Source organism: Ruditapes philippinarum, unplaced genomic scaffold, assembly GCF_026571515.1.
Source record: "Ruditapes philippinarum isolate M1 unplaced genomic scaffold, ASM2657151v2 ctg620_1_1_1_1, whole genome shotgun sequence".
Lineage (NCBI taxonomy): Eukaryota > Metazoa > Mollusca > Bivalvia > Venerida > Veneridae > Ruditapes > Ruditapes philippinarum.
The window spans coordinates 295,989-317,363 of NW_026863506.1; the positions used below are offsets into that span (position 1 = coordinate 295,989).

General features: G+C 29.0%; 1 protein-coding gene across 3 annotated transcripts in view; it reads right to left on the reverse strand.

Annotated features, from left to right (window-relative positions):
• The window catches only part of LOC132722256 (endothelin-converting enzyme homolog), a 138,208-nt gene extending 117,589 nt beyond the window's left edge, over window positions 1–20,619 (reverse strand). For all 3 annotated transcript variants that reach the window (XM_060706721.1, XM_060706712.1, XM_060706711.1), the window contains exon 1: window positions 20,531–20,619. In XM_060706721.1, the coding sequence (XP_060562704.1) occupies window positions 20,531–20,604 (74 nt within the window). In that variant the 5' untranslated portion in view covers window positions 20,605–20,619. The remainder of the gene's footprint in view (window positions 1–20,530) is intronic.
• Between the last annotated feature and the right edge of the window lie 756 nt (window positions 20,620–21,375).

Consider the following 21,375-nt stretch of genomic DNA (forward strand, 5'->3'; position numbering starts at 1 on the left):
ACCAACAGACTGAGTGGGAAACTATGCCGGTGTATCTGGTCTTATGAAATGTAGATTTGATTTCATTTTGTCTAGCAACTGTAGGGCACAAGAACAGTTTAATGTACACATAAAGCATATGAACATTAGCAACCGGGCGGGAAATGAAAATTTAACAAGCCCCGTTTCAATAGGTACGTTCATCTGTAAAAGTTGGCAATAATTTAAAGCTTATTTCTATGCTTTATATACTTATCTATTTTTATTTAAAACAAACTAGATTAAAAATCTACTTTGATAAGAGAAATTCTATAAAATATCTTATTAAGTAGAAATTGAAAATAAGTTTTGCAAGCTCTGTTTCAATGGGTATGTTCATAGGTTGATCCGAAATCATTTAATGGTATTTTATGTATGTCATATTTTCAGTAAATTGACGGTACTATAAATATTGTTAAAGCGTTATATTGTGTTTTCTCAAACGCATAACTCAAATAACTGTATATGCGTAAATCCTGAAATGATTAATTTCCACATTTGGATTTTACTTTGCTCTGTAATCTTAGCCTTGATGTGTACTAATTACTGCATTTTCGTCCCGGACAATTTGATGGTATTTAGAGGCCCGTCAATTGATTACATGTCAAAAATGATACATTAATTCATCTTACTCGGTTTAGTATGATCTTTAAAATATCCCACCCCCCTACAATCAAGTTACATATCAATAACCGTAGATACATAAAACGCCTGAACATCATAGAGAATATTGTACGATAATACATTTTCGTAATTACAAGAATGTATTCCTTATAACGGAGTCCTACTTTGTTTAAGTTTGGAAGTATGAACGGAAAATATGCCTAAATGTTATCTTCCGACATTTTCAATCGGGCGCAATGTCTCACACTGAAAGGCCAAAGCTGATACAATACGCAACCTTTTGAATAATCCGAGTAAAAAGTTTTTTGTTTTTTTCTAATACTTTTCAATTATAGTTATCGTATTTATCTAAGGTTAAATTTGCTCAATATATTTTTTTTTATTTTATCATCTATGTGAATGTTTCCACCTTGTCTTGGACACATCTCAAATCGTAATCAAAACCAAATTACGCTATATTGTTTAGTATATTAGTTTTATTTCTTTTTAAACAGAGAATTTGTCGTATTGTTATACCAAACACAAATATACACGCCGTAAATATCTATTCACATTGGAAGTAGAGGAAAATTGTGACATAAATATATGATATTTTTTATTCACAGACATGGCTCCAGGATGAACTATTATTCACAACACGATTATAAAAACCAAATATGCATGATTACATAGACGTCCCAAAGGTCCGATTCTGCGGTTTCTCAAACTTAAGAAACTATTCACCACAAAAACGATCAAACGTAAATCCTTTATGAGTTTTTTTCCTTTCAGAAAGAATTTGTAATTTTTCAGATTTTCGCTATATAATTCACGTTCTCATACCTTTTAATTGAATCACTTTTGTAAATTATTTCACTGTGACTCAATTTACTGAATATACCATACTATACACTTATTGACTAGTTAACAGTTGAATATCACATCAAATTTAATTGCGCACTAGTTATTGTTTTATTAAATGACCAGCCAAAGATTTAAGAAAATACAGAAAGTAAAAAAGTTATCAATGTACTTGTCGTTGCGGTGTAACTTTTACCTTTTATTGTGGTTTAAATAGATTTTTTTTATCGAGAAATATGCCAAAATGCAACAATTTTAAACAGTCTATGCTGTATGGTCATTGAATACCCAGTCATTACTGAATGTGCGTAAATCATAATTCACTCAGTGAATATAATTTAAACCCGCAATGAATTGTCTTTGATGTAATGGTTAATGAATATGAGCCTGATTTTGTTTTTAGTTTGGGAAAAATCCAAAAATCCAAATTCAGCCAGTGAATAGAATATGATACTACAGCAAGTGAATATGATTTTATAATTTGTTATGTTTGTATCATTGGAATTGCAGCTATTTTAGATAATATAATAACATTTTATAGTATATGCTTTAGTTAATGCTTTTCTTTTATGATAATACATTAAGTATCAGACAAATTGACATAATTACATAGCTTTTCAATGCGATATGCAAACCACCGCAAAAAAGATATTGTCTTAATGCTAACCCCTAACCTGTTGAGAGTGGTCTTAGGAGACTTTGCATACACCTTAGTAGCGGAAAATTTTCCCAGCATACATTTTGAAATAGGAGTTTGAATTTCGATATATTTGTGTATTTTATAAATGTTCAACGACTGTAAAAGAGGTTAGAAAACTAAAAAAAAACAACATTTTAATGTTGTAGTTTGTAGTCGTCTAATCTCTTATATATTTTAGCTGGATCGACAAAGCGTCTCGCATGCAGCTTAAACAATTATAAAATGTCTGTGAAGAAGTATGCAATTAATTTATTATTGTTTATAACTAAAGAGAACATGTTGTTAATGTTATGTAAAGAGTACCACTTTGTATCGACTACCTTTACACACGTTTATACCGGTATCAATAACTCTTTATCTTTTATTAATCATGATAAACAAAAGTCATTGCCATTATAGCAATACAATAATAGTTATTCTTCTTGGGTAATTATTCAAACGTCAGTTAATGTTACAATTATTGCAATGTATTTTAACATATTCTTTATCTATTTCAATAAAAAAAATTTTTACATTGTAATGCTTAAGGCGTATTATCGAATTATCTTCTATACAATGTACATAATTATAAGAGAATAAATTGTTCATGTTTGAATAAGTATTATTGTTTGATTAATATTCGAACATTTCTGCCATTTGCAATAAGCTCAGTTACGATGTTTCATTTTATTTTCAAATTGATTAAAATAGAATGCGTACAAAAGAAATGAATTTAATGGCTCACAGTATTAATGGTATGCATCATTGAACAGGTTGTATGATTGGGAATTCGTGCCAGTTAGCAACATTATACTCTAACTGTAACAAGCGTATATGACATAAACTAGCTAAAAATTAAACTTGCATTTCGCAGTTTGATGTCAAAGGTGTGTACTCCTTAGGTATACCTATTTCAAAGTTGGGGTCTTAACTTTCTATATTATCTGTTTAATATCCTTTGACAAGTAATTAAAATGTTGTTGTTTTTATTGCCCATTATTTAATTGCCCTATGTAATACGTATATCATTACCTTATTTTATTTTGAATAATTTCTATTACATGTACATGACTTTGTGTTATACTACACATATAAATATTACTTATTTCTTTTTATCATCATGTTGAAAATACAAAATGAATGTATTTCCCTATATACAATAGCTACCCCTCTTTTGATTCATTCGAGTTCATTTACCCTTTTCCATTCCTTCCTTTTATACGAGGACTCTCTTGCACAAACGTATATTTGTTGTTATTATAATCATGTACGCCGTTTATTCTTTCGTTAGCAATGTAAAGTAATAATACTCCAAACTGTAACAATATCTTTATCTTACAAACTATGAATATACTTTTCAATAGAATAATGATTAATCTTACGATATCCTGGAAACTAGACACCTGATATCCCTTAATACTGAAGTAGTGTTATGGGAAAAAACAACAAAAAGAACTTCTTTTTTCTTTTGAAAACATATCATCTACATGTACACAGAACGGAATATGAAGAATTATATTGTGAAATAAATCGTATTTCATTCTTTCTTTCTCATATACATGTCAATAATCGACTGACATTAAAGGGGTTGTACAATATCAGATATTGAATAAATTGCTTGCCAATAATTCAATTTGTTATATAAAATCCCAATTTAAGTCACCACATTTAGTTGTTGTCATATTTATGCAAAGAAAATTAATAATACGAAAAAAAAAAATAAACGTAAGATGTTCCTATTGCAACTTTCGGGGAAACTGCAAGAGAGAACACATATTTACAAGAGCCTTGAAAAGAATCGAAAAGGATGCTTTGAAATACAAATATCCGTACAGATTTAGAATAGCAAGATATCCCTTTCACCCCTTACATTCCTATTGCTGTTGGGTGTACATATATTGTCATACAACTACAAACATATTAAACAATCATTAAAAGCAATCAATCTTCATGATGTCAAATAAATTCGGGTCAACAGTGAATTTAATGATAAGATATTAAAAGATAAAGTTATATCGTCGTTTCTTTCTACTAACATAATTCAATATCAATTACATGTGTTGCATTATTCATCTCATAAGCTCTCTTTATAAATTACTTAGTTCATTAGTTTATCTTCGATCTCCATCAACTTAGAAATAATTTTCCTCTCGTTTAGGGCACACGCATTTTCATGTGCCGCTTTTCACGGATTGGCACTAAGGTGCCACATTTAGAATACCATAATAACCGCCATATGCACAGATCTGCTTATGTTTTTAAATTCAAAATTTGACCATTTTTGTATTTAAATGTTGAATTATGCTTAAACCTGTGCTAAGGGGCATGGACGGTAACTTGCACACTTCCCAGTACCGTCCATAAACAGGCTCAATTACTCATAGTCTACAACATTTTCAATTTTGCAGTTTTGGTTTTTTAAGGGATTCTGTTTTGCTCTATTTTATCTACAAAATACATTGCCTTTCAAGATTAAGAAAGATTTTATTATATACTAGAAATAAAATCTATTTTTGACTTGTAATGATGAATGAAATATTTAGCCATGCATGAATTCAGTTCATCTTTCTGTCTAAAACAGGACATTTCATTATCTATAAAAGTAATAGCACAAGAAAAATGATCAGAATCTGCAGTTTATTACCTACATATTTTAAGAGATGCATTGTGATCTTGTTAACAACAGTGAATTCGTATATGGCGATGCTGGTATTACAGGGAAGTATGTAATAACGTATTAAATATAACGTAGTAGTCTTTAGATATTTCTAAAGTAGACTTTGATGTTACTTGTCTTGCTTAATTAATGTGTAATATTACAGGTATCATCATTGTTTTGCCTATAAAATCTGTATCAGTTTTTATGTAACTCTTAATGTGGAAAGTGTAGTTATTGGAATTGTTACCGAAAAAAAGATAGAATAACTACAATTAGAGAGATGAAATTGTGTTTTTAGCTACAAGTGTTCTAAACAGCTACATCGCCAACAGAGTTACTAGGAAATATATCACATGTATTCATTGGTTGTCATTGTACATACTGTAGCCATATTATATGAATAGTCCTATATTCTAAATTAATAATTGTAAATGTCATTGTTCGTTGCTTAGGTTACAAAATTTCTTTTTAATAAAATTGTAATTAGTTGTATATGCACGTGGGATTTCTTTGTCAATTATTGTAAGACTAGCTTACACAAAAATTGTCTTATATCAGGTGATCATCATGGTAAACAATCGATGTTATAAATAAAAATGTGCGATATTCAATCAAGTTATACTTAAATTATCTTTAAACAATGGAGAATAAATAAAAGCGGCATGGGGGCCAGAATGTATAACTTTCTAGGACAATATTGACTTTTGTTTAGAACATTAAATCTTCTTTACAAATAAGATGCTATTTAATTTCCGTAATAAGAATACATGGATAATGATCACGAGAGTAATACTCCAGTTATCAAACAATTCAAGTGTAAATTTGATTAATTTGTAATGCGATTGCAAAGTGAGAAGATAGATGAGAAGATATAACAGAGAATTTACCCTGTTGTTTTCTGGTGTTAGAAAGATGGCACTTTCAAACAGGATGTAAGAAATTAATTGAAATGCCACTTAACAAATAATAGTCCAAAACAACCAGCATTTAATATAGTATGCTGAACGATTTACACATTTAACCAATCCATTTTGCTGAGTGATTTCAATAATTTCAAACATTCAGTTTGATTACTTAAATAATGAAAATGTAAAATATCGATTATTTGATTCGTATCTTAAACGTTTGACTTAACAAATATTTATAGTAACCATTTATATATATATATTTTATACTTCACAACAGCAGGTCACAAGTGTCATGTAGCAGTCGCAAAGATGTTGTCCCGTACTTCACTTGAAACTGAGATTGCTACCGAGTGGGTCACTCCTTTTCCAGATTTTGTCATAATACATAATCTTCTAAACAAAACGTATTAGTATATATTTAAGTTATTACGATAATAAAACGTTTTCTTTTGAAATTTTTTACATCTTTGTTAATAAAGATTCGTTTAACATATTCATATTTTGCTGCCATATGTATTAAGCTTTAAAATGAAGTTTGTACAATATGAGATATATTTATCGCAAAATTCTCAATGGACTCGAGAAATAAAATAACAGATACGATATCTTTACATCCTTTCTTATATCAAGAATGATCTATCCGTTAAATATGATATCTATTAAAATATCTCCCAAGTCAACTTTTTATTGCTGTTTGATTTCAAATTTACAACATGACATTCTGAAATGGTAAGCTTTGCTATGACCTCATATTTTTGCGCTATCGATTTGTCATTGTCAGTCGCCTTTCATTATGTGGCTCATGATATACTTTTTTGTGATATTATGAAAATTTCTGTTTATTGAATAGTTGTATAGTATTTAAGCTATAATCTGCCTTTTGACTACACATACTGCAGCTGATAACAGAATTTAACTTTCATTTTATATTTATACTCAGGTATACAGATGTTGATTGTACAATCCCATATTTTGATTCTAACAGACAACACATATCATTTTTCATTGCATTCTAAATAATGTAACCTTTTATATTTCCTCTTTCTAAATTAAATATAAACTAAATAATCGAACTATAAGAGTACGATAATAAAATATATATTGATCTTATCTATCAACTACAGTTCTTTAATTTGATTTAAAGTAACCATATTTCATGAAATTATTACTATATCTTTAACCTTCAGATTATTAATAGACTTAAAATAAAATTATGGAATCCAATTATCACACGATTGACAAGATACTGGAAAACTCCAGGTATCTAACTGTTGTGTCTCAGTATCAAGAAACTATTAAATATATATTGTTGTTTTAAGACGTATCATATAAAGACAAAAAAAAGATCTATTTAAAAACAACATAAATCCAAATCAGAAGTAATTACAGTTCTGTCCTGACAAAATTTTACAGTGAAGACGAATAATTAACTAACGTTACATGCTGCTGTCGCAACTACATGATGTTTGACAACAGAACATGCATTACATATTGAACAGATAATCAGCTTTTCAACAGTTAAAACATGTTAAAAAAATTACGTTCATATCAATAATGCATACAGTCAAACTAAGTCTAAACCTATGCATGTTTCAAAGCAGAAAAAGTACACGTTATTTTTGTATCGCTAAACCAGTAATGAAGATAATAAGAAACACCAGTATATCACCTTTATGTTTTAGAGCATACATCGTGATTTTGTAAACAGTCAAGACACTGTTAATATTACAGTGAAACATTTAATCTAGAATGTAACATAACAGTTATGTCTTTAGATTACAATATAATTTTCAAATGTTTCATATCTTACATTATGAGAGCTTTTGTTATAATCATTCCTAAAATCTTTATTTATAAAATTCAAAATCAGCGCGACTTTAAAGTTTCCCTGAATGTAGGGAATATTTATTTATGACCAATCATTGAATTTATATGCTTTGGAATTTCAGCGACGAATGTAACAGAAGACAACAATTTGAGAGAAGATATCGTGCTTTAAGCTATAGGGTCTTTACGACTCACATCGTTAATGAGGCACAAATCCTCATTCATTTATTGATTGTTACTTTAGTTGCAATCTTAGTTAATAGTTCTAAATAAGTACGCTTTTGTTATGGTCCGTTTCCGAGGTCACAAAATATCTTTGTATAACATGACGATCACATGTATAAAGACAAAGTAGGAGTTTTGTTGTTTATTCTTAAAATAGTAATTTCATAGAGCTGTGACACAGATTGTATGCTGCTTCAGGACGAAACTGTTTTTTTTTTATTTACATAAAATCTTTATAACAATTAAAAAATGCTATTTGGTATATGTAAAAAAAATGCATGGATAGGATTCTCGAGGATAAAACTTATAATTATCGAACACTTCAAACTGTAAATTTAATTACGTTGCAATACAATAACTTATAATATGATGGATAATTTCCTCTCTCGTTTTCAAATGTTAGATATTAGGAGCCCACAAATGAAAGATAATGTTTTAACACGATTGAAATGTTATTAAGTTATGCTTGTAAAGAAAGAAATTGCAAAGCATTTATTTTCTCCTCTCAGACTTAACACGTATAAAATATCTTCAGATGTTTCTTTATTCACATTTTTTATCATTAAATTTTGATGTTAAATGTTGAATTCTGATTATGCCCGAGTCAACTATTTATTTGTATAATATAACTGGTTTTTCTGTTGCAGGTTCGAAGGGCAAGTCTTTTTTAATGTTGTGTTATGTCTTCTCATTTGTGCATTATAAATTTGTCATTTTTACTTGGATATATATAAGACTGAATCAGAGCGATTTTAATATTTTTGTTTTGTAAAAGTATTTTGAATTTGTAACCCAATTTTCTGTTTTTTGTCAACACATTTTTTTTTCTTTTGCAAAAATTTATTGTAGTCTAAAATACAAAAACGTGTTATAAAATCTACATCCTATTTTGTTCAATATATAAATTTCAGATATTTTTTAACATATATTTTTGTAATGTTTTAATATCTAAGATATCCTTAACGTTCACACTGTTTATATATATTCATTATTGGAAAACAATAAGAAATATTCTTTTTATTCACCAATATGATTATAAGATGAATTATTATTCACAGCACGATAAAAAAACAACATTATTTACATAATTACATAGACGTCCCAAAGGTCTGATTCTGAGGTTTCCAAATGGTAAGAAACTATATTCATTTCCGTCTAACGAACACAAAAACGATCAAGCACAAATGAATTATATTTTGCATTCACACATTATATTTATTGACAAACTGTTTTATATTTTATGATCACTTCTATTGTATGCACTTTTGGACACCATTCTCCATTATTATTTGTATCATAGTTTGGGGACCTTTCTGTTGAAAATGTGTCAGAGTTAAATCGTATACATATACTTGCACAGTGCGTTAACTGGAGTGCAGGTATTAGTTACCCGCACTCAAGAGCATGCCCATTGATTGGGACATTTTTACTGGGCTTTACATGTTTACACATTGTGACAGCAAAGATATAGCTAGTTCCATGATTGATATTCACTTTTTTTTCTACTTGTTGGTTTTTGTTATAACAAGTGACACTTGGTATCTTAATGTTGTCAGTTTATTAACAAGAGGCGCATATTTGTAAACAATCCTGTATTCTGAATGCTATATTCTACAAATACCTTCACTTCTTTTTTTATTTTGCTTAGTTATTTTCTTTTAAAATATACGTAAAGTAAAGTTTATTTAAATTGAAAATACAATTTAAATGCTCTGGTTTTATGAGTTATTAAAAAAGCAAAATTTAAATTAAATTACTTGCCAGGAGACTTATTTTATTATTGTAGTTCAGTTCACTTAATATTTTACTTTTAATTATTGTATTGAAGTAAATATTCGCCGTTAAAATATAATTATTTAAATGCAAAAACTGAATGCCAACTTAATTTATATAAATGATTCACTGCTCACTTATTCTTTCCTTAGAATAAAAAGAAACCATATTCAAATTAACTTTCTGTTATAATAAAGCCCAAGCTATAAATAGAGTTCTTAGCTTTGCCAAGATATCCCATAGGTTATTATACTGTAGTTTTTTTGTTTTTTGTTTTTCAACATAAAAAAGCTAATCATCACCCATTGAAACTTATATTCGACAAAGAAGTGATTCTGGTACTAGTATTTGGGAGATTGTAACAAAATAGCTGTCATTTTTTGTAAGAATATCACGACAATAAATGTATTGTAAAACATCATATACTGAAAACAAAACTTACCAAGAACTACATTTTATTCAAATATAGAGGCTTTGTCGGAAGTTATTATATTCCTTTCCTGTCATATTTATACATCGAAAATAAAGCATGAAATGTTAATTCAATTTCCAAATAATATGTTTAACATGATAAAATCTAATATTATCAGCCAATAACTAATACAAACTAAATCAATACGTGATTCTAGTCAAAATACGTAAATGCTATATCGTTAATACAGAGAATTAATATACAAATACAAAGCAGAGAATCAAAATACAAGTAGTATACATTTTTTTTTAGAAAATTCATTTTGATATTGTAAGCAGACAAAACACAAACAGTTAATATCGCCATGTTTTTTATGACATATTGAGACTTTATTATCATATTGAACGGAACATAAAAATCTATTAAAAGTCTTAAAATAATATGATTACTCTTTCCAATGGTTATTGCTTTCTGTCTTACTATATAGCTTTTCCTAATTTGCATTATTATAGTTTCTCTCTGTGTAAGTAGTTTGCTGTCTTCTGTGGGGATAGTTATTTGCCTATAAACTTTTAGTTTTGAAGTATGGAATACAATAAAACAAGTTAAATGGTGCCTTTAGTCAGATATTATCTTTGACTCGATTAAAGAATAATTAAAAAAAACTTTAAGCTCAAGCATATATTGATTTTCACCGTAGTAACCAAGTTCAATGATTGCTTCTATATCGTTATGCTGTCTCCTGCTAAAATCACGTAATATCCTAAAATAATGTTATTAACGTGGAATGTGTTTCCTTGTTAATTCTCGTATATCAAAAATGACATGTTACTACATCAAGCTTTTACAGCAATTGCACACGCGGATAGTGAATGTAATTATCGATGACATATAGCATGTGCATCAGGCCTAAATGATACTAAAATAAGTATAACAATTGAGTGAAAATCAAATCAGTCATAAAATGAAATACGTTTTGATGGTCGGGATGATTAGTGTTTTCATTAAATCTTCTTTAAACAGCAAATTGTTATTTGATATCTGTAATAAGATTGAATAGACTGGAATCTCGAGAATAATACTTCAATTATAAAACTATTCAAGTGTAAATTTAATTAACTGGCGAAACTGTAGCTTTATTAATAACAAGGAGATGTGTTTGCCCTGCTATTTTTCGATTTCTTACAAGTGAGAAAGAACGTTACTGTAGAGTTGTCATTTAAATGTCAAATAATCGCCTTAAAACAATAAGCATATACAGTTTTGTGATAAAAATATTGAAGCATTTAATCCATTTTAGTTAAATATTTTATTTAAAAAAATAAATTGAAGGTAAGTAATTTGAGAATTTAAAGAATTAGGAATTTCTGTTAAATAACACAATGATCAAAAGATGTTCAACTAGCAAGACAAAATGTTAAAAAATTCTCAACAACATTGAAGTGTAATAAAATTTCATTAATTTAGAGTTTTATGCCTTATACAGTTTATATACAACCAAAGATATAATCAAATTAATATAAACCCTATTGTGAGAATATTTAGTCGTTCAGAAAATAATAAAATTTAAAAACCTTTAAAAGGAGAAAAAGACATGTTGTGCAAATAAAACTGACAATTATTGTTAAATTATTGTTTTTTTTTCTGTGTTTTTTTTTCTACAAATTTTATACATAATGAGATTGTACTTTATTCATTTTTATACTAACTGCTTTACGTTTGTGCAATAGAAGCTCAACAGTGTATTAGAAAACAAAATGGATTTTGGAAATAAAAATAGACCTTTTCAAGGATTAAGTTTCTCATCTAGACGTTTGAAGTGAACGTTTCCAGTCATCTATTACCACCAACTTATAAATTCAGCACTACGTTCTATCTCTATAAAAATATCTCTTATTTCTAATTTATTAGTTATTTATAACATATTCACTTTTGTGGCAATCCCGAATGGCAAGCTTTTTATGATCTCACATTTGTACTTTATGCATGCATCATTTTTATTCGATATAAATTAGTCTGAGCCTAGTATAAGTAAGACCGTTACTACGTCATAAATTTATCAAGCTATTATCTATGAAGCCTTTTTAATACATTTTGGCAACAGTTGACATTGCTCTGGGTTTGTTTTTATGCAAAGCAATATATGCAATGTTTACTTCCCGAGCAAAAATAAAAAAGGAAATACCAACAAAGGGGTAGGCAGCAATGTTCATGAAACACAGTCCCAATGCAAGACCATCATAAAGGCAAACATAAGAGAAATTAAAAATAATCAACATTTTTGTTATAAGAATAAAAAGCATAGAAATACTTTTTTATACTTTGTTGTATGATACATGAAATTTTAGACTTATTTTGGAATGAAACTCAATACTATAAAGTTTTATTTTTAAAGATCTCTCTTCACTTTTGCTGCAAAAAAATCCAAACAGTTTTCTGCCTTATTGTAACATTTACTAGTAGAATGTTAACCACGAAGTACTAAACAGTTAACCACGAGAAATAAATTGTCATTCAGTAAATTATTCGGCGTAACATAAAAAAATATCTTATTTTGTTCAAACATTTTCATGACTATTTGAATGTAGTTTTATAATTATGCATCTAATAAAATGATTAAACTTACATCTCGCAGTCAGACGTTAAAGGTGTATATTCCTCTGTCATAACCAAGTCCATGATAGTTGTTTCTTTTCTTGTACTACTTTTGAATTTGGAAAGAATCACAAAAGTCTTAACTGTCCACTGTGAAATATTCAACAAAGGTAATATTTACCTCTCATGTTTCAAGTGTATCCAACACTATCGTTTTACAGTCATGAAATTCTTGTTGAATGTTTTACCAAAAGCATTTACCTTTGCCATGTCCTTCACAAATTGTACTTTTTAAATTGTGCTATGGTTATATCCATTTGCATTTAAATTTAGGAGATATTATATTTGTATTAAGAAAACAATACTATAATTTTAAACTTCCAATAGCTACGATCGTAATATTCTTTTCAGAAAATTAAATTCCAATAAACCTTACAATATGTCTTTAACTTCTAGCGCGAAGCTATTAATAGCCGTATCCACTGTATAACTATAGAATCCAATATTCTTATGATTGCCTAGAAATCCCCCGAGATCTTTACAATAGTTTCACAATGTAAAGAAACTATCCATTTTCTCCCTTCAAGCATATAATCGACAAAGAATTAATTATTGTATATTAGACTTTTTATAAAAAAATTCTCGTTTTTTTTCTCGACTTAAAATGAAGTGATACGGTAGTGAGTTTCAACGACAAAATTAATATCACACAATAATTTTTTGTCCCATTGTTAAAGAAGGAAGGTCACTCGTCCGTCGTTCACTATATTAGAAGTATGAGCTGAAATTTGAATATAATATAGGAAAACTGAATCCTAGCAAAACGGACAACAATGAAATTGTTGCAGACTCGGTTTTATTGACTCATGAACGTTTGAGCGATCTATCGCCCATGTCACATAGCACTGGTTTATGCAGAATTCAACATTTAAACAGAATACATTTAGAAACATTCGCAGATTTGTTTTCACATTACTATATCAACATTTAACCTTCAATGCGACACGCCTTGTCTTTACATGAAAAGCAATGCGAGGTTCCTAAGTAAAAGAATGCGAGTGTTCTAAACGAGAAAAGATTGGGCGGATCTAAACAAAATGGATTTTTCAAAGGAAACCATGTACAGGGGTGGTGTTTCCTGTACGTAACAGGCAAGCTGCATAAAGACCAACTTAAAAACAACATGCAACATATCTTAAAGGTGATTTAACAGTATTTAAGTAAGAATACTAACACCACCCATTGAGAATGAGGTCACATAGAAAAAACTTAAATCACCAAGAACATGTGCAAATAATTAAATGAAACAAAATTAAATGACGTGCCGAATGATCTTCAAGGATTTAAAAAAAAACATATTTGATAACATGTTCGGGCGACTTTTTACGGACTCAAAACGACGCAAATACTATTTGATGTGACAATAAAAATAGAGAAAAACAGAATTCCTTAAGTAACGCATTCTAATGATCGATGATAGCAAGTTACAAAAGTATCAGTGCCATTTTCTCGAATGATTGTTTCGTTAACTACCGGAATATCAATTTTGTTCCAATCGTCACAATTAAATACTATTCGGTCTGTTGGTATTACATGTAGGATGACAACTTGAAATTAGCCACAGTTACCGAACACTTGCCTTTACATTTTCATTATTAACCGTCCAGTTACCTCTCTGGCGTTGGTTCGATCCCCGCGAGATGCTTTGGTAGTTTAGCACAGAGGAAGGTAGTCTAGTACTTGTGTAACTCTCCAGGAACGATGGTTAGGAAACTACCCGCCTATATGACTCAAATACTGTTGAAAAAACGCGTAAAATGAAACAAGCAAACAAATTATTAACCGTAACATTTCAAAGTAGGCTATGTGGTGTTTCTGTAATTAGTAGCTTTCTTATGATCTTCATACTACAGCATTATTACTTGCATCTCCTGTCAAATTATATAAAGATATTTGGATTTTCTGAATAAAAATTTTGTAAACATTCGCTATCAGGACACATATAGAAAATAAATGAAAAAATATAATCTTTACACATCAGTATGTATTCTTTCTTTCTTTCTTTTTTCTTGATTCTTACTATTTTGTCTTTCTTATTTTTATATTTCTGTATTCCTTCCTGTCCAAGAAATATAAAGATTATGTTTTACCATACACCATGCAGTATGATTTGATGTATACAGCTATTGATAGAACAGGAATCGCTGCAATTGGTTTATTTATGCATATAAATCAAACACAAGTGTGATTCTAATTAATATTTATATAACAAAACAAATAATTAATAAGCAGAGAAATCAAATCAATCAAATATCATGACTAAAATAATCACAAACAGCCGTTTTCTATTTGTTTTAAGTATATCCTTAATTACCATGTACAAGTACAATCACCAGGAAACAAGTACGCCATATTGGTAAATTTAGCATCTATTAATAATAAGAAAACACAGTATATGCACTACTTTTTGTGCCCATGTATTTGTTAAATAGATGTGTATTATATCGAAATAAAACATCTTTAAGAAATTACAATAACACAATTAAATGCAGTGGGAGGTCTTAATAAATGAAAGGTGATAGTGAAACGTTCAATCAATTAATATAAAACATAAGTAAGAATAAATGTGTTCACCTCTTGTTAAATTTACATGCTTAGATGCACTCCTCGTTGACATGAACTTACACGAGTAAGGTATTTAAATGCAAATAAAATTCTTAATTGGTTGACACCCTGATTTTGGTTTCACTTACAAGCAGAAACATAGTTTACACAAACAAAAGAATCACAAGCTGCATTTTATAACATATTGGCCCACCCTCGTATAGTTAATGAGGAGCTATTTGGAATTTTTGACGTGGTCCAACCATGATATGAAAAGCAAAATCGAAAACAAAGAAGTTTAATTTAATGTATTGATCCATTATTAACAAACTGAATCTTTGTATCAATACAATTTTATCAAATGGTTTTCGTTTGGTAATATCATCAAATTTTGTAACGTGAATGCAAAAGTGTCTACGAATACTTGTCTGTACAAACTCGTTATAATAATTCATTCTCATTAAGAGAAACAAATAACTTGCTTCTTTAAAGAGCATTTAGACCTATCAAAACATACACTAGCCGTTTGATACAATATAAGGCTGAACATTTCCAGAAAAAAAGATGTCTAAAAGAAAGTAAACAGGCCTAGATATAAACAAATAATAAGTTATTTTCCATTTTAAGGCTCATGCATCAGACATTCGTAGGTGCTTTTTTCAAATATGAATGACAAAATCATGTCATTACTTGGAACTATCGTATATTGCATGTCTATGACATGTATCATTTAACAGACATTTTATTTGTATTAGTTTCCGTAGTTGTAGCGTGACAACGTACTGAGACGCTACCATTTTATGCATTATCTATGTATGGCTTTAGAAAAATAATTAAATAATCTGCTGAAGCCTTTCCAAGAATTTAGCACTTGGTATTTGGATCATTCGGAGCAAAGAAAATAATGTGTAATGGTGTACGTAAAAACTCGCCTCTTTGAAAATGACCTTTTACCTAAGTCCTCAGGATTTTAAAAGGTCGGAAAAACTTTGATCCTCAAAGTCTGTATAAGGTTTAGGCTAAATTGTTAATTAATGTAATGCGCAACATGCAATTAATCATGTTAGTTTCATTGTTTATGTGTGTGTTTTAGAGTTTAATGATGGAAACATTCATTACATTTTAATTCGGTAAAGAGAACTATTGTCCCTATGCATGTGCAAATAATTAGCTTACATCTAAGATGTTCTTAAAATCAAAGTGATGCATAGAATAAACAAAGCAATTTATTTTTCTTAGGTTCTTTTAGGAATTTCAATATCAACACACTTAAAAAAGATTATTCTATCTTGCACGTATAAAGAATGTATTTATTTATAAGAATATAGATATATCCTGTTTTTAATTTTTATAACATAAAATGATTATTGTCTTCTTATCTTAATTTTTGAACGACTTATCGTTGATTTGAAAGTTCTTAAGTATTACATCTCTTTTAAAAAAAGACTTTTACAAAACAATTAGAAATGCATTTGATAATTTATTCAATTAGTTTGCGTTTTGCTTTTAATAATATTTCAACGAATATCCATCAGTTACTAATTTTGTACGATAAAGTAGGCATTAAAATTGCAGATTTTGATGAGCCAGTCATTACTTAACAATTGTATTAATATTACAAAATATCTTTATTTACAAAATGAAATATTCATTTTCAGAAAACAAAGCACATTTTGCATTTAAATGCTTCTACGAGGGGTGTCAATGAACTAACATATCTTTTCGCAAGATATCATAAAATGTGTAAAAGAAAATAAAAGCATCTGTTATTGATTATCAAAGAATTTATATGAGCACTTTATTTAAACTTTTCACTACCCCTCATGTACAGCCGCGTACTTCACTTCAGTGTTATTATATTTTTCTGGTCCTTTGGGGTCATTGATTCCAGCAATTTTAAGTGTTGAAAATTGACTTTCACTCAAGCCGGTGCTAAAAGATGTTGCATTTCTCATAAAATAGATAAATACAGAATCCCTAAAAAAAAGCCCAACACGGCAAAATTGAAAATGTTGCAGGCTCGGTTTGATTGAGCCTGTTCATGGACGGTACTGGAAAGTGCAAGTTACCGTCCACGCCCCCTAGCACCGGCTTAAACCTTAAGTACAGACTCAATGAAACTGAGTTTACAATTTGCACGTTAGGTTTGCTGAGGGTACACTTTGTTTCAGAAATTCATGTAATATCTAAATTGGTTTGTGTTCTCTTTTGGAAATACATATGATTTTTAACTGATGTTATTCAACAATTAAATATTGACTTTCTTACAACAGCCCATCAGAATCATTTATCAAATTATCAAAGAACCATTTTCATTCTGTAGTGTTTGAATGTTAAAGTAAATTGAATAAGTTGTAGAATTAAAACAATGTTAAAACCTCTCCTGTAGTCATAATTACCTCTTTAAAACTCTAATAGTTTTCAAGTAGGAAAATAATTGACAGACGATTTTCATTTATATATGTAGCTTTGCCACGTCAGTGAATAAATAAAAGTGAGCATGTTTTACATTATATAAATGGTATTGCTGCTAATGTTGGATAGTTATCAGAATGTCTGAATGTCTGTTTCCACTTGTAAATGTTCAAAAGCTATGTTTTGCTAAGAATGACAAAGTTAATCGTCCACTTATTTTTGTTCAGATAGTTCATTCAAATCATTAATTTCTTTATAATTTTTTCTCATTTGTTCTTGTGAAACTGGAAGCTTAAACTATAGTTTGTTGGAAGGTACTTTTCTAGAATGATATCTCTTAGCTTCGTATAATAATAAAAAGGTTATCCTATAAATCGTCATCTAAAATCTTGATCTTAATATAGCACTGCTGTATCTGTATTTAATGTCAGTTCGACATGATATTTTGGGCCTTTTTATTCTCAGAAATATATGTTAGTGATGTATTGTGTTCGCATACGCACTGCTATCTGGAAAAATAGAAACACACCAATGAGAGCCCCTTAGAGTGAGTTCACTGTCTTTTTTTGAATAATATTCTCATATAAAGACATATATCTGCTGAATAAACAAACCTGCAACTGATTGTGTTACATATAGGTTTTTAATATAGTTATAGCAAATATAAAAATTAACAATTTTGAATAGTTTTGTAGATATATTTTGATATATTGATATAATTTCTAAATATTCTCCAAATCTTAAATGCATATCGTGTGTATATTCAATAATCAGACATATTTATTTTAACCTGAAATAAGAAAAAAAATGACCAAATTAATTTGAGTCTCTTGTTTTATTCCTTTTATTATTATTATTATTATTAATAATAATTATTATTCCTTTTATAAGATTCCTACACAATGAAATACTACCAGAAGATATACCTTGAATACAAGAGTACTTTCGGATAAGTATAACTGAAAGAATGTAATTTCTTAAGGAGTGAAGATTTTTTTCCTTACGACGCAAAATTTCACTTTCAACAACAGAATAATGTAGCTTATTATTCAATAATGTGAATAAGCTATCCAGCCAGCTTACGTATACTCATTTGCGCGTTCGTGCCTGAAATCATGCACGGAAAGGTACCTGAGGTATTCAGTCGCCAGCAAATGTTGGAAAGTCGCTACATAACATATAGTGTGCTGGTGCGACGTAAATACCACTCAAAACCTAAACCTTCTAATGTTTTGTAATTCAATAGTTATGTATTGAATTAAAAAAGTCACATAAGAGAAACACATTTACAATCGATAATGTCATAGTATATTCTGTAAAGTACCACTAGTGTCCGATCAGGTTCTTTTATTTATATTTAAGACCATGTCATTCGCTGTATAAATCTTTCCTCCTCGGTTATGTTATACTTTCACATTATACATTCCATGCGGCTATGAATTTAGGCTTTGTATTTGCATGGTAGATGCAGTTATGAATATCAATTTTGTTTTGCATAATTTTCCGTTATGATTCAATTTTGCGTGACTCATATAATTAATCTAAGAAATATTGGAATATGGTCTATTGAATTAATATTATGAATACAGTTTTTATTAACTTGATTTAAAGCAAACAAATATCAGCATGAAAAAGTCATGTCTTGCACAATCAATTGTGTTTGATATCAGAATAAACTATATATAATTCACTCCATATCGATATCTTCAAGAGATGGCTAGCATTCAAATGACGGTCCGGACACAAATTCAGGTAATCATCAGAATGAATATGTTACATTGCAACTAATAATCCAAAGAAAGAGAAACTTTTTTCTCAAACTCATTGTTGAATCTGTTAAATAAGAAGTATCCACGTTAAAATGCCTATTAATACTAACAACTAATACCGAGCATAATTCCTTGCTTCGTATTCAAATCTGCTTAATTATATGTATGTTCGCGATTTAAGTCTAACAAAACTGGCATTCAATACGTTTTTGTTTGTTAGACTATATCAATTCATTGATTACTGCAAAGCAAAAAAAAGCTAAATGCCATTTTTAAAAGATGTTTTTCGTTTATTATCTTAAAATGATCAATATAATAAAAAATAAAAGTAATGCAGTTGACCTGATTGATGCATAGCTTTACGCGAGTTTAATTTTTTGAGGCTTGTTTGTCTGTCAAAATAGGTAAAGAAATTACTGACAATAAAGTTGATATATAGAATAATCAATTCTCCTGACCAAATGATAACATATCTTAAATTATACATATGCGCCAGTTAAGAACAGTTAAACATATTGTGGCGGCTTTTGATCATGACGTATATTGTAAAAAAAGGCATGAGTGTTTTACAACAATCTCGCATCGAAAGATTATACATTTACCACAATATGCAATACTTTTTTCAATGAATACAAATGTTAATCAGTTCAAAAGCTATGCAATTCAATCTAAATGTCATATACACTGTAAGTTTCCAGTTTAAATTTTTATTTTTATGTAGTATACATAATAAAAGCAATACACATTTGAACAAGTCGCCATATCCGTCATTTTCAATTTCTTGGATATCTTTACTTCCATTAATATCTTGATGTAATTTATTACCAAAATTCCAGTTTTTCTCCAACAAATTAACAAAAGTGTAAAATTCACGCAAGATTCATTTTTGTATGCTCTGCACCAATGTAAGGTTATAATTAAATTATTATAGCAAATAATATCAGAGTTCATGAATTCTGTTATACGTGTACATGTAGCAAGGGAAGAAAATGTTGTTATGCAACCTTAAATAAAATTAAAACATAAATGACAGATAGCCAATAACATTCCGTGTGTGTTTACTTGTTGTTTTGAAAAAGAAAATAAACATTTAAAATGTTATAAAAAACTTTGTACACATACGGAATATGCTTGATGCATTTAATTCTACTTGTAAATTATAAAATAGAACAAAATACGTACGAATGACAATTAAATCCAAAAGGCCTATAAACTGTTGAGGCAACACCATCCGTAGTCAAATGTGTGTATTCCATAGCATTACAGTTAGCTGACAATTTTGTGTAAAGCGCAATCATAATAAATCATAACAGGCAATAAAAATGTGTATGTAATATAATTTCCAACAAACCACGTAATGTACTTATTCACTTTTAATTTACTTTTCCTGAAATTTAAAAAACACAGATATTTTAAGCACAACACTTGCTACAATACAGGTAATACTACGTATTGTAAAACTCTTAAGCACGTATTCTGTGTATAGAAACAACGTAAAGATATTTGTTGCGGGAAAATATCAGTTTCTCGACAAACCATTGAGTAAACATTATTTGTATTCAATTTTCACCGAATACATTCACAGATGCTTAAAGTTTTTAAAAGTAACTGAGGTGGTATTAACAACATTTATACTAAATAAAACAAGTGCAAAAAGCCTCACTTTTATATAATCGAATAAACAAAGGCACACTTTCAGTGAAAAAGGTAAAATATCGCTGAGGTACATTAAATAATAGATTTGGCTTTCATTTCTAATAGCTTTACTGTGCAGAAACATGTCCCTTAACAATTATCTAAATCGCTGAGGCACAGTTCTTTTTTTAATTCAAATAACAAAAGAGTGAATGTAAAAATAAGTGTCATGCATTATGTAGGTTTTCACTTTTAATTTGCAATGAATCAATGTAATTTTCAATTATTAAGAGATTAAACGTCTGATATATTTTAAACTATTCATTTTATTGGATCTGATATGGTCACAGTTTTCAGCATTCACTAATAATCTATAAAGACTACCACTTGCG